Source organism: Camellia sinensis, chromosome 4, assembly GCF_055761805.1.
Source record: "Camellia sinensis isolate YWXY chromosome 4, ASM5576180v1, whole genome shotgun sequence".
NCBI lineage: Eukaryota > Viridiplantae > Streptophyta > Magnoliopsida > Ericales > Theaceae > Camellia > Camellia sinensis.
In genome coordinates, this window is record NC_138964.1 from 190,728,685 (window position 1) to 190,742,500 (window position 13,816).

At 34.8% G+C, this 13,816-nt stretch overlaps 1 protein-coding gene and 1 pseudogene across 6 annotated transcripts; one reads left to right on the forward strand and one right to left on the reverse strand.

The window, feature by feature from the left end:
• Positions 1 to 506: 506 nt before the first annotated feature.
• On the reverse strand, positions 507 to 13,104 carry LOC114294897 (protein DA1-related 1). 5 transcript variants are annotated; one of them, XM_028239090.2, is made up of 13 exons: positions 12,956 to 13,104; positions 12,594 to 12,703; positions 11,546 to 11,700; positions 11,173 to 11,263; positions 10,880 to 11,015; positions 8,538 to 8,658; positions 8,345 to 8,428; positions 5,997 to 6,116; positions 5,629 to 5,841; positions 5,461 to 5,523; positions 1,939 to 2,054; positions 1,790 to 1,848; positions 507 to 1,162 (listed from the first exon to the last, which is right to left on the reverse strand). In XM_028239090.2, exons 3-13 carry the CDS (start codon positions 11,657 to 11,659, stop codon positions 816 to 818), a joined length of 1,464 nt encoding a protein of 487 aa, XP_028094891.2. In that variant the 5' UTR covers positions 11,660 to 11,700; positions 12,594 to 12,703; positions 12,956 to 13,104; the 3' UTR covers positions 507 to 815. The 5 variants fall into 5 exon arrangements, with proteins under 5 accessions (XP_028094891.2, XP_082723337.1, XP_028094894.2 ...); XM_082867211.1 differs by lacking the exon at positions 5,997 to 6,116 and having other exon boundaries at positions 12,956 to 13,099; XM_028239093.2 differs by lacking the exons at positions 12,594 to 12,703; positions 12,956 to 13,104 and adding an exon at positions 12,135 to 12,490.
• On the forward strand, positions 2,171 to 3,653 carry LOC145789793 (protein FLUORESCENT IN BLUE LIGHT, chloroplastic pseudogene; annotated as a pseudogene). Its single transcript, XR_014328129.1, has one exon. The product of XR_014328129.1 is annotated as a protein FLUORESCENT IN BLUE LIGHT, chloroplastic pseudogene (transcript).
• Positions 13,105 to 13,816: the final 712 nt, after the last annotated feature.

Sequence of the window (13,816 nt, forward strand, 5' to 3'; positions counted from 1 at the left end):
ATGACTTTTCTCCTTCATTTTTAATGAAAGATTTCTTTTCGTGAGTAATTTTTTTCCGTCATTTTTTTAATAAAATATTTATCACCGATATGTGAGTTGTATTTGCAAGTCCAAACTACCAAAAAATAAAAATCTTTGTGGGCATATTTAAGAGAGGTAGCGGCTTATATTCTCTACTTCCATTGTCTTTAAAAAAATATTTAAAAAAAAAAAAAAACCCTTGCCTTAAAGGAACTAAAATTTGAAAAAACATTTGTGAAGTGTGGATGAGCAGGCCATTTATGTGTCCTTCCATCATCAATTCATGTCTTCAGAAATAGCCAAGTCTTCAAAACAATAATGAAAAAGCTCCCTTTAAACCGTGTGTGAATATTAGATTTGTAAAAGAAAAAGATAAACAAAATAGCAACTATAATTTTTCTATTTTTCTTTCTTATTTTTTTCATCCCCACTAATTGAATTGAAGATCCAAACATACCCATTAATGTATCAAAACAAGAAAAAAATTGTTCACAGCTCAAACAAACTATAAAATTAAGAGTAGAGATGGAAGTGTTACACACAAAATACATGGTGACTGTATTCATTCTTTCTTTTTCTTCTATATATCAACAAGTATGAAAATATGTGGTGTCCAGTCCAATGTTTTATGGAACTACACAATTTCCAAGTAGAATTCAAGGCATCTTTTTGCTTATTTAGTACTGTGATATTATGTTCCATGCATGCTTTCGTGTCTATAGATCTAAATGACAGTCCAAGGTTATTATCTAAGAGGGGAAATCAAGATGAGACCGAGCAGAGCGTTACTCGATTCAGACAGGAAAGCTTCCAGTCAACCGGATATGGTCAAGAGTCCTCCTGAGGCCGTAGTTGAGCACTGCTTGATCGCCTGCTCTGAACCCATCTCCATAAGCTGCTGAAGTATCTGACTCTATCTGGTGTTTGAAAAAGGCACCGAGTTTCTTCTCGAATTCAGAGCGTTTGCCCTTCTTTGACGAGGAGGAACTAGAGGAAGATGAGGAGGAGGAAGAGGAGGATGAAGTTGAAGCAGTATTACTGCCAGAAGGCCCAGAACCGGCCATAATTTCAGAATCCAACCACATGTGAGCTAACACTTGGCAGATACCTTCTTCAACGTCAGGACTTAGATTGCGGTAACCTGCAAACAAGAATCGAAATTTCATTTTGGTGCATTGTTTCGATTACCTTGGAAATGGAAACATTCGGAAATGCAAGGGAAATGAAATAAAAATTTGAAAACATATGAAAATTTTTGAAAACAAAAACTTCAACGCATACAAATACAAACCATTTTAAATAATTGAACATGTTGAGCTCAATGAATATTTTAAGCTCACAAACAAATTGTTTAAAAAAAGGCTTGGTTGGGGAAGAGATTTGCCATTTTAAGAAAAAAATATTTTTAAAAATGCAAAATTCTAGTAGTAGTATAGATAAGTGACTTAATCATGCTTGTTCAACTTCTCATCTGTATCTCCCCTCTTCTCATATATAGTTTCTCAAATTTTCTAATAAATTTAATACTATTTTTTTGAGCATAGTTAAATATACTTAATAGATGTCAAAATAATTCATTGTTTCAGTATGTTCAGTATTCCATTAATATTTCATTTCAGTTTCCTAGGAAATAGAAACGTTTCTCCATTTTGATGAAAAATAAACTAAATTGTGTTCCTTGCCTGCAAAGCACCCCCAATAGTTATTTTTCGGCTCAGCATGTTAAAAAAGCTAGTAGGAAATATTTGTCACAGATCAGAAAAAGCACCTTTGAGCCGGAGCCATGCGTGCATCATCTCATGCGCTAGGATTGAGCCAGTCAACAACCTGAATTTATATAGAGGTTTTCAGTAGCATGAATCAAAACTCAAGCAATAATTAAAACAACAGATAATAGAGAAATTAGAAAGTTATTACCTAGGGAGACCATACAAAATGAGGATAGCTGTCACTTCACATCGACGAGTTAGCCTATAAGGCTCTGTAAACATGTCTATAATCCGAGAGCCCCCAATCCTTGGCCTCCTTAAAATCTAATAGTTTTATGAAATAAGTATACATTCTAAATTTAATGAACAAACATCTTCATAAAGTTATATTGTTAGAATTTACCATCACCTACCACCAATTTACCATCACCTACCACCACCTACACCTCACCTACTCCACTAAACCTAACCCACTACACCACTATCACCTCCACTTCACCTACTCCACTAAACCTAACCCACTACACCACTACCACCTCACCTACTCCACTAAACCTAACCCACTACACCACTACCACCTCCACTTCACCTACTCCACCTACCACCTACTACCACCTACTCTTCTATATATAGGAATCATTGTAACATATCAAGATATCAATCAATATTACATCAATAATACAATTCTCTATTTCTCTTTATACATTCAATTTCAACATGGTATCAGAGCAGGTTTAGAACCTAATATTTTCGCTTCACCGGCGGGCGGCAACCTCACCTTAGCCGTCCGCCGGACCTCAACCAAATTCCGCTAAAGTTTTCTACACGCCCTCACTCCGCCGCCGTATTTCACCGCCGCTCATCTTCCTCCGGCCAAATTCCTCTCAAACTCCATGTCTTTGCCACTGCTAGGCAGTCGATCTATGCTTACAGGAGTAAATGATGTCAACACCTCTGTATCAGAAGGAACTTGTGATACTGTCCATACACAAGTAGATTATGACACCACTCTGGAAGACTTAGTTGCTCAGGTGATGGTTCCTGTAAGATCCCCAGCCGTGGCACTTATTGTCACTAATGCCTTGATGTTGCGTATGCCTTTTGAAGCTCTGGCAGAAACATGTGAGGCTGATAGATCTGCTTTCGACATGCCCTTACTGCTATTTGTAGCCCTTGTAGGGGCCACAGTTGGAGGATTGCTTGCAAGACACAGGAGAGGAGAATTGGAACGGCTGAATGAGCAGTTGCGCCAGATCAATGCAGCACTAAGAAGGCAAGCAAAGATCGAGTCTTATGCCCCCACTCTGAGTTATGCTCCTGCTAGTGGTAGAATACAAGAAAATGAAGTAATTGTTGATCCAAGGAAGCATGAATTGATTTCCCATTTGAAATCTGGAAAGAATTTTCTGAGGAATCAAGATCCAGAGAAGGCATTTGTGGAGTTTAACACTGCTGTGTTGTTTTTGAGAAGAGTCAGAAAACTTGCAACGAAATTCCTCTCTCTCACTTTACTTTTTTAAACCCACAGCTCCTTTTTCTTTCACCACATGATCCCCTTTCTTTTCTTTTCTTTATTTTCCACTTTCAAACCCACAATCCTTTTTTTAAATCAACCCACTCAACTTTCTTTTATTTTAATATATATCTATATATATATATATATGTTTATTATAACATATTGCACAGATTCACAAACCCATTTTCTTTTTTTCTTTTCTTTCTTTATTTATTTCTTTCTTTTCATTCCTTTATTACATCTATACCCATATCCATCATCACACTCTTTCTTTATTTATTTCTTTTAATCACCTTTTGCACCTCCCTCACCGACTCCCTCACCACAAAATAGAATTTTTATTTATTTATCTTACCTTTTTTTGTGTTCCATTTTTCACAATTAAAAAAATAAAAATAAAAAAAAAATATAGCTTTGCACACCAAACCATATTTTATTCATCTCAGGGATCAACCCCGATCACAATTTTACACACAAAAAAAAAAAACAAAAAAAAAAAAAAACACCCAAAGATTTGTTTTCTTTTCTGCCGAGGGCCACCCACCGACCTCACTTCTTCGCCTATTCCGCCGGTCTTTTCTTCTTGCCTCCGTCCTGGGCGGTCCTTGACGGTGTTGCCTCCGTGTTTCCCACTCCACTGGGCACGATCACTCCTCCCTGCTCCTCCACTACAGCATATGGTGGACCTCCAAATCGGAACATCACGGTGGCCTTCCGCTTCAGCTCCTTGTTTTCTGCCTTTAGCACACTTATCTCTACTCGCGCATCATTATACATGCGTTGGAGCAGAGCCAGCTGGGAGTTTAACTGTTGCACCTCATTTGTCCTGCTTTGCAGCCGGTGCGACAAGTTTGTGACCGCAGTCATGGTTTCCACACATGACTTCAGAGTATACTGATTGGCCTCAATATCAGTTTGCACCGCCATTTTTTGCTCCACCGACCGCATCGGAAAGTTCAACGGAGCAAACACAGAGGTGTTTGGTTGAGGTTCACTGGCCACCGCACCAGTTCTCTCTCTTGTTGACTCATTGAGGTCGGGAAAGAGAGTGAGTAGACCTCGGGATGAAGAGGCCATATTCTGGGTAGCTGAACGGGAAGAAGAGGCCATGTTTTTTGGGTTGCTGAGTGTTTCCGAGAAGGGTTGGATACAGAGTATTTACAGATTGTTTCAGAATAACAAGTTCAGAGGTTTCAGTCTGGTTTGGTTTCCTCCGCCTCCGCATTGGTTTATATTGACACAGACGACGCGGCCGACACGCCGCTCTGTCGCTCACGTGCCTCGCCGCGTCTCCGGCTCACCTTTTGATGGCTCGACGCTTTCTGTCGGGCACGACTTTTGATGAAGTGGGCGCGCCTTTTGAGGGCGCAACTTTTGATGGCACGCCTTTTTATAGATTGGGCACGCATTTTGATGGCACGTCTTTTTATGGATTGGACACGCCTTTTGATGGCACGCCTTTTGAAAGATTGGGCACACCTTTTGAGGGTGCGACTTTTTAAGGGTCCGACAAGACTCTGTAAACTGACACCGTCATCCAGTGTCCTCTACACCGTTATGACACCACCATACAGTGTCCTCTACAACGTTATGACACCCCCATACAGTGTCCTCTACACCGTTATGACACCACCATACAGTGTCCTCTACAACGTTATGACACCCCCATACAGTGTCCTCTACAACATTATGACACCACCATTCAGTGTCTTCACCAATGGTCTGACACGACCATACAGTGTCTCCTATCCTTTTTTATTTTTATGTATTTTCTTGTTTTGTTCCTCTCTTCAAACTCAAGTTGGTTAGTTTCTATCCTCCTTGAGTTTGCGGGGGGCTGTTAGAATTTACCATCACCTACCACCAATTTACCATCACCTACCACCACCTACACCTCACCTACTCCACTAAACCTAACCCACTACACCACTATCACCTCCACTTCACCTACTCCACTAAACCTAACCCACTACACCACTACCACCTCACCTACTCCACTAAACCTAACCCACTACACCACTACCACCTCCACTTCACCTACTCCACCTACCACCTACTACCACCTACTCTTCTATATATAGGAATCATTGTAACATATCAAGATATCAATCAATATTACATCAATAATACAATTCTCTATTTCTCTTTATACATTCAATTTCAACATATATCCTCATAGTTTAAAGATCAGATGTCAAAATATGAATTTCATACCGTGCTGACAGTTTGTTCTTCTGACAGGCAAAGTCCTCTCGTTTCAGGCAAGTGATGATGACCCTACCGACAACAAAAATAAAAATAAAAAATAAAAAATGAAATTAGCTCATAATTACACTTGTGGAAAATATTTAAAATACAATAATCTCAATGCATTAGCCTCACATTTTTCTCTCCTTCCATGGCTTCATTTAGAGCCTGCCTCTCAACCAAGAGTAATGGAACTTGCTGCTCGACTTTCATATTCAAACCTTCATAGAAGTCTTGAATTTCAAGGTAAAGAGGTTGGCATTCGTGTGTATCCATAATTGAAGAGTCGAGGCACTCCAAACACAGCTTCCGACCATCATCGAGCAACAAATAGCTCGTGTCAGTTGGCTGCATATAAAGGAAAATTGTTTATAAAACGTTCAGAAAATAGAAAGCCTTGCATGCTTTTGGCAAGCAACAATAGGAGTTTCCTTGGATCAGTGATAATGATATTCTTTTGCTTTCCTAGTTTTTACTTTAATTTTATTTTCCCCCCAACTGACCTCCATTCTTTCACAGCTACAACACCGAGGAGTTCCGTCACGTTCATGCGAGGGGCAGTATTTTTGTAGCCAGAAAGGATGTGCTCTGTACTCAATGAGACCGGCTGTGTTTGTTGGGATCTGGACAAAAAGGTAAAGCAAGATTCCCAGGGCACCATATGGTTTAGTGTCATATGTTACCAAAAAATGCTAACATCTAGCGAACTACATTTTGGAATGCACATTTCTAAAAATGTCACTTTCATTCCAAAACAATAAATTTAGTAATCCGAAGTGACCCCAAAATCCAATATATTTCCCAAAATGTTTCCATAGGAGAGAAAAAGAAAATCAAATATAACGTACTAAACTTTAAGGTGAGTAACATTTTGACATGATAAAATGTAAAAAATGGGTTATAATGCTCACAGAAATGTGTTGCTACATGATTTTGGAATTAAAAATACATTCTATTGGATGCCTAACTATTAAAAGAAAATTACTTCAGAACTACCTTAAATTTTTGTAGTGTAATCCATACTAATCTACCTTTATCATACTACATTTTAAAACATGTGATGTGCCACATTTTTGTTCTCGTTCCACATGCCAAAACGATCCACGTTCCAGGTAACATAGGCCAAGAACAAATGAAGAAAACTTTGTTTTTGGGATATTTCAATAATTGCCGAAAATAACATGAACAAGTACAAAGCACAGAATCTCATAAACATCTGAAGAACTCAAGATTTACTGCCTCATCAAATAAGTAGTTACTTCATTTCAACAACAGTCATTATGCTGAAATGTGACTCCTTAGCATTCAAAGTATCAACGGAAATCACCATGACAATTTGTACAAGAAATTCCTACCTAGAGTCGTACAATCACAACAACAGTCATGCACGTCAACATCTCAAAATTTCAAAGTTAGATTGCGAGAGCCCATCAAAAATCAAATGACCCAACAAGCACATACACCAAAAAGGATGTGAAATATTATGACACCAAGATAAAGCTTCAGAAAGTTTCGGTATGTCTGTGTCTCTATTTGTGTTACTTAGGTTCCAAGTGTTGCAGAGAAGAGAAGTGTATACTCAAAATCATATTTCCAAACACTGTTTTTCCACCTTAGTTATTTCTGTTAGATGATAATACCTAAAATCATGGAAGATGTCAAATGGTGGACCTGCTAATGTCTGTGTCTCTGTTTGTGTTACTTAGGTTCCAAGTGTTGCAGAGAAGTACATACTCAAAATTATATTTCCAAACACTGTTTTTCCACCTTAGTTATTTCTGTTAGATGATAATACGTAAAATCATGGAAGATGTCAAATGGTGGACCTGCTAATTTCTTGCAAATCTAAGGCTGTGTTTGGTGTAGAGTTGTAATCATGATTTCACACCCATATTTAAGTGTTGTGTTTGGATATAATTCTCAAAAGTTATTTCTACACCCACGTTTGAAAACTCTTTTTAGAATATGGGTGGCAGATAGAGTACTTGAATTTTGAATTTCGAAATTTGGTCTATCCGGTTGTCCGCTCAGACATCCTCCCGGACAGTTTTTGAATTTTTTGGTGTATCCGGTCATCCTCCCGGACGTCCAGAACAGTGGTTTTTTTTTTTTTTGCAGCGGTTATGTGAAAAAAAAAAAAAAAAAAAAAAAAAATTAAATAAATTTTTTCAATAGTTATTTTTTAGAATTGAATTTTAAAAAAAGTTTGGTTATGAGTTTTGAATAGAATTTTCAATAGAGTTTTGAGTTGTTTGTTTGTTTATGAGTTACAAGTTTTTAAATTAATTTTGAAAACCCTTTTTAAAACTCATAATCAAACAATTTTTCTTATTTTAAAACTCATTTAAAAAATTCAACACTCAATTCAAAACTCTTTTCAAAACTCATAACCAAACAAATTTTCTCTATTCAAATCATAATTCTAAAACTCACAAACTAAAAATAAAACTCTATTCTCAAATCATAATTCTAAAACCCTATCAAACGCTACCTAAATTTTTTGAGAAATTTTATGTTTTCCTCCAGACAGCCCATGAAACATTGTTAAGTCAGAAATGTGAATTTGGAGATGTCACTAGAGCATTTCAGTCAACTATTTATAGTATCCCAGATATTTATTTTTCTAGTCAAGTTTGTGATAATTAAGCAAGGGCACACTATTCAGTTATAAAACAAAGAGAAAGATATGGGAATCAAAACCAACAAACACTACCACCATCTAGATCTATAAAGTAAATAGAAAACATAAAATACATGAAATGGTATAGACTATAGTGCATTGGACCTTAAATTAACATGCGTTAACTAAAAATAAATAATGCAATATAAAGTAATTGTGGTAGACACTTACAAAGTTATTGCAAACATCGCATCTTGGGTGATGCTTCTCCTTATAGCAGGATTTGTGGTAAGGGCGATTCTCAGACATAGAAAACTGTAAAAAGGAACAGTGAAAATTCTCAGTCTAGATTCAAATACACTGTTAGCCAATTAACTCAATTCCAAACAAGCATCAAAGAATAGACTATGAACTAGATTTGGACCTCATAATCAGAAATGGGTAGATTGCAAGCATTACAACAGAAACATTCTGGATGCCAAACACCTCCCATGCAACTCAGAAATCGTCCATGACCAATTTCAGCATTGCAACCGGCACAGATCCTACAATCAAACGTTGTTTAAATAACAAAGGTCAGGCTTCCCATGATGTCCATGAATTGTAGAAGGAAACTTTAACTTCAAAACAGGAATTGATGTGTGCAAATGATCCATATGAATTCCACGATGTCAATAAGGCTGGTTTGTGAGTCCATTTTGTCAAGGGCATAGGAATGCTTCAAAATCTTTCTTAAGGATGTCCCCACCCATAATTAGAGCTCAGCAAGTGCAAATTCTACTAATTTTAACATATTAAATAATAGTCATTCAATTATTTCATAAATTGGTTTGAAATTAACAACACCTTAGCATTTTAATACCAATGGTTTTCCTTGTTTTGTTTTCTATGAATTAGATCGTTCATTTTGTTTGCATTTCCAACAATCATTTACTCTTTGAAAAATGTAATAGAACGCTCAAAAGAATGATCTCATTTTGCACCCCCAAAAAAAAAGTATTATGCTAAATCCGAAGAATTTTGCACTTATTGCCTTTAGCATTTGCCTATACTCATGCACATGGTAAAATATGTTTTATTCCCTTTAGAAGATAAAACTCAAACACAGTGTTTGCTATTTAAAAATCGTTTCATGATCCATGAGGTTGTTGCTTCGAGAAGTCAAAATATTAGAGATTTCAAATCTAAAAATTACGGCTCTGTTTGGTAAGCATCTGAAAATATAGTTCTACCCATTGATTTGAGTGTGTTGTTTGTTTGGAGCTTTCAAATCATAATTCTACGCTCATTTCTCAAAACTCAATTCAAAACATAATCATTACTTTTCAAAACTCATAACCAAACACATAATTCAAAACTCAATTCAAATCAATATTTTAATTTTGTTAAGATTTTAAATATTTTAATATTTAAATATGTTACTATTTTTTTAATATTTTTAATATTTTTAAATATCTTAATTTTAAAATATTACGGTTTTAATTTTTTAAATTTTAAAATATTTTATAAAAATAAATTCAAACTCTATTTTATAAAAATATTTTTAAATATTTTAATTTTTTTGTTATGTATTTGGTTACGATTTGAGTGTAGAGTTGTGAAGGTACTATGGAGTTTTGAGTTATGTCTTTGGTTATGAGTTTTAAAAATAATTTCTTAATTGAGTTTTGTTTTATGTGTTTGGTTATGATTTGAGTATAGAGTTGTTTTTAAATTTAAAATATTAACATTTTAAATTATTTAAATTTTTTGAATATTTAAATTATTTAAATTTTTACGATTTAAATTTTTTGAATATTTATTTTGAAAAAAAATTATTTCCTTTGTAGTATTTTCAATTAAAAAATTGATTAATGTTATTTTTTGTTAATAATAATTTTTTTTAATTGAATTTTAAAAAGAGTTTGGTTATAAGTGTTTATCAGAATTTTCAATAGTGTGAAAGTAGTGTATTTTGTTATGAGTTATAATAATTTGAATTAAGTTTTGAAAACTCTTTCCAAAACTCATAACCAAACAAATTTTATTACTTCGCATGTCAAATCAAACTTTCAAAACTCAATTCAACACTCTATTCAAAAACCATAACCAAACAAATTTTCTACATTCAAATCATAATTCCACAATTCACAAACTCAAAATACAACTCATACTCTCAAATCATATTTACAAAACTCTACCAAACGCAACCTACATTTTTTATTGCAGAGCTGTCACCCAAACCTCAAAACAGTTAGAAACATCCAAGTCTGTGTATCATGCCCTATCATTCTTCAGCAATCAAGTGAAGCACTGAGACATGAAGCTACACATAATGCAGTTTAGCTTTGGTCTAAATTCCAGCCACTTAAAATCAAAAGTTAGAAGTTAAAACAAAGGAAAAGGTTTAAACTTTCATCAAAACTGAAAGCTTGTTATATTTCCTGACGATAAAAGTGGAATTGCAGATATCTTAGTATAAAAAATTTATTTCAATGGAAAATGATGTTCCTGCCTCTGCACAAGTAGCTAATAAATTAAATACACAAATAACATAACAGATTGATCTATGAGAAGAAACATAATACAAACAGGAGAAAAAACAAAAGGATAATATGTGTGCCACCTGTGTTTTCAGTTCAGATTCTTAGCTAGCATAGTGCATCAGACGGACAGGAAACCACAATATTTATATATTTACTTATATTCTTTTCTTGAATCGGTTTGAGAACAAAACGGAACTTTCCTCTTCAAATTTTAGACGGTATTGAAAGAAGAACAATTTACCTGTACCCAGATGGATTGAAGTACGGATAAGGTGGAAACAAACTTCCATAATCATATCGTGGTGGAGAATCCATTTTCATACTTTCTTGAAGTGCCTTGGCAAGTTGCTCGTCTTCCTCCAAATGAGAATCATTATCTAGTGAACCAGTAGAATAAAGAAAATTAGACTTCACACATAATATATGAAAGAAAGTACTTGATGCTTTTTCCTCTGATTGACGGCAGAAATATGAAAGATTCTATACTAGCTAAGCCTAAAAGTCAGAGGTCCTGATTATTCAGTGTTAACTTACCAATTACTTTTTTCCCTTTCTGATCTTCTTCCGAGAGGGAAATTGCAATAGCACGATCAATATCTTCATTCTCAGAGTCCGACCATGCAGCCTACATCCAAGTTCCCCAAATACATAAAGTTAACATGAGAAAAATATAGGGAAAAACCTAGAAAATCATATATAAAGCACAATGGTACTTTGGAGCATTTCCCCAACATCATTAATTAAAATCATGCTTACTTTTATCCTACCACCAAGCACGATCAGAGATCAGACCAGACTAACCAAATGAAAGATGTTCCGTTTAGTTGGGATATGTATTAATAAACAGCAACATCAGAAATTGTAACGGTAGACCAAGCCAAAAAGGTTAAACAATAAAAAGAAGTACCGCAGGCGAAGGGCCGTCCCAAATTCCTTCTTCCTCATACTTCCCATGATATTGCCCTTCTGAGATTTTATGGTTATGGCTGGAGCCTTTCAGAAACTTGGTTAGCCAACCCATAATGTGTTATGTTAACTGCTTGTGGACTGGCAAATCTCGCCCTGCACACAATTCAATTGATATTGGCAAGAAAAAACCATAACCGAAATGGAGGGAGAAAAAAAAAAAAAAAAGTTAACTCAACCCAACAAAGCTTTATCCCGACTAATTCAAATGCAGAAAGAAGAATATCATTACTTTGCTCTCGTCTTCCATTAAATCTAAATTCCAGGGTGAGAATAGATAACAAAACAATCAACTAAAGAAATTCTCCTCAAATATCAATTGTTGAGATGAGACATAAGTTTTGTTTAGAATAATCTGAAATTTAGTTTAAACAAAGATAGGTAATAATAGCTCACCCAGAGGTCTATGTAAAAATATGTAAAGATGCAAAGACACAAATCTATCAATATATCATGGCATAAGCTTTCTTGAACATGCCAAGCTAAAGAATAAAGAAGACAGGAACACAAATGAAAGCAAAGAGAAATACAAATAGTGGATTCTAATCAAACCCAGTTCATCACAGCCCGGCAAAAATAACAATAATTGAACTATAACTAAACCCCGAGCCTCGTACACTGCGCTCCCCTTTTCTTCTAGATTTACAATAAAGGGTTCTGATTCAATCAATTGCCATCCTCAATTACAAACTCAATAAAAACACTTTAGAATCACAGATTCCACATACAGATTTGGGAAAGTTGTTTCTACAATATTCCAGCGACATATATGACTATGAGGGGCCTAATGTTTGTTGGTTGAAAATATTTATCAACAATCACAACCCATAATTATATGGAAAACCTACACCATCCCATCAAAGAAAAACAAAACCTCCACCAACCCACCAAACAAAAACAAATGAAATAATTTCCAAATTGATTAACTTTGAAAAAATTCATCATTAGTTAACTGAAGAAACAGGTAAGATCATTCGTTGGGAACTTACCACAAACAGTTAGAGATTATGCAGAGATGATCAGCTGAAGAGCCCAAATCATTTGAAAGCATAGTCACCATCAAGAATTAGAAGACACATACCCTCGATTTCTATCACCCCTGACAATCAGTCCATAAAAAAAACAGATAAAAATCAGAAAGAAAAAAAGCGATGGGATTTTCTTTTTCTTTCCGATGAAACAAACACTCAGATGAACATTCCAGAGAAGAAAGAGAAAAGGATAGAAAGACGACTTGAAACATAAGCAAACAAAGGCATAGATAAAAGGGGGGCAAAAGTTGAATTTTTTTTATTTTATTTTTTTTAAATTTATTGTAAGTAGATCATTCGTGTATGTAAATGACTCTTACCCTCTCTAAAGGATTGGATTGAATTGGATTGGAAAATTGGGGGTATGAGAAGAAGAGCCAGTTGGGGTGCTTAATTTCAACTCAAGACGTTGGCTTTCTCTTCCTTTTTTTTGAAAGTGGGACCTTTGCACTTATTTTCGACTCAAGTTCACAACATGTCAAAGTAACTCATCATCTTTCCAATGAACAGAGTGTTACCACGGAAGAGAGTCTGATCTGATGTTGAGACTTCCATACTGTTTCTCTTTGGACTATTTTGGCAAGTTGGTTAAAAATTAAATTTTTTATTTTTTTTTAAATTATATTATTTTTTTATTTTTTACATATGCTTTTAAAATAAGCAAAAAAAAAAATTTTAATTAATTTTTAACTTATTTCCCAAAACAAGCTAATTCTACACTTTGGGTTGTTTTTGATCTGATAAGTGATTTGTAAATAGAAAATTTATAAACACCACATAGGAGGTTACGGTGTTCAATGCAGTTTGAACAGTATGAAAGTAAGATTATAAACTAAATCATGAATAATTGATTGATAAAAGAAAAACGTTTGGGACCTCTTTTTTTTGAAGACCTCCCACAATTCTCTTTAGATCTCAACTATAGATGGTGTGGATCCCACACATACATTAATGGTTGAGATCCAAAGGAAATTGAAGGAGTCTCTAAAAAAATGGGTCTCAATTATTGTTGGATTGATAAATAGCTAAACCGTGGTTTGGTGTGATTTTAATTTGCTAGCTGATTAACATTATCAAATATTTGCATAATATATAACATTAATTTATATAATTTTTTTTATGTATATAACTTTAACTAATTTTATAATATTTTTCATATATATAATCACTACTTTACAACA

Excerpts from the sequence above, each read along its gene's own strand:
- LOC114294897 (XM_028239090.2), bottom strand. The coding sequence starts at position 11,659 with ATGGGTTGGCTAACCAAGTTTCTGAAAGGCTCCAGCCATAACCATAAA. Across the intron at positions 8,659-10,879 it reads TTCAATCCATCTGGGTACAG|GATCTGTGCCGGTTGCAATG; the intron begins GTAAATTGTTCT and ends GTTTGATTGTAG. Across the intron at positions 5,842-5,996 it reads GTAGCTGTGAAAGAATGGAG|CCAACTGACACGAGCTATTT; the intron begins GTCAGTTGGGGG and ends CTTTATATGCAG.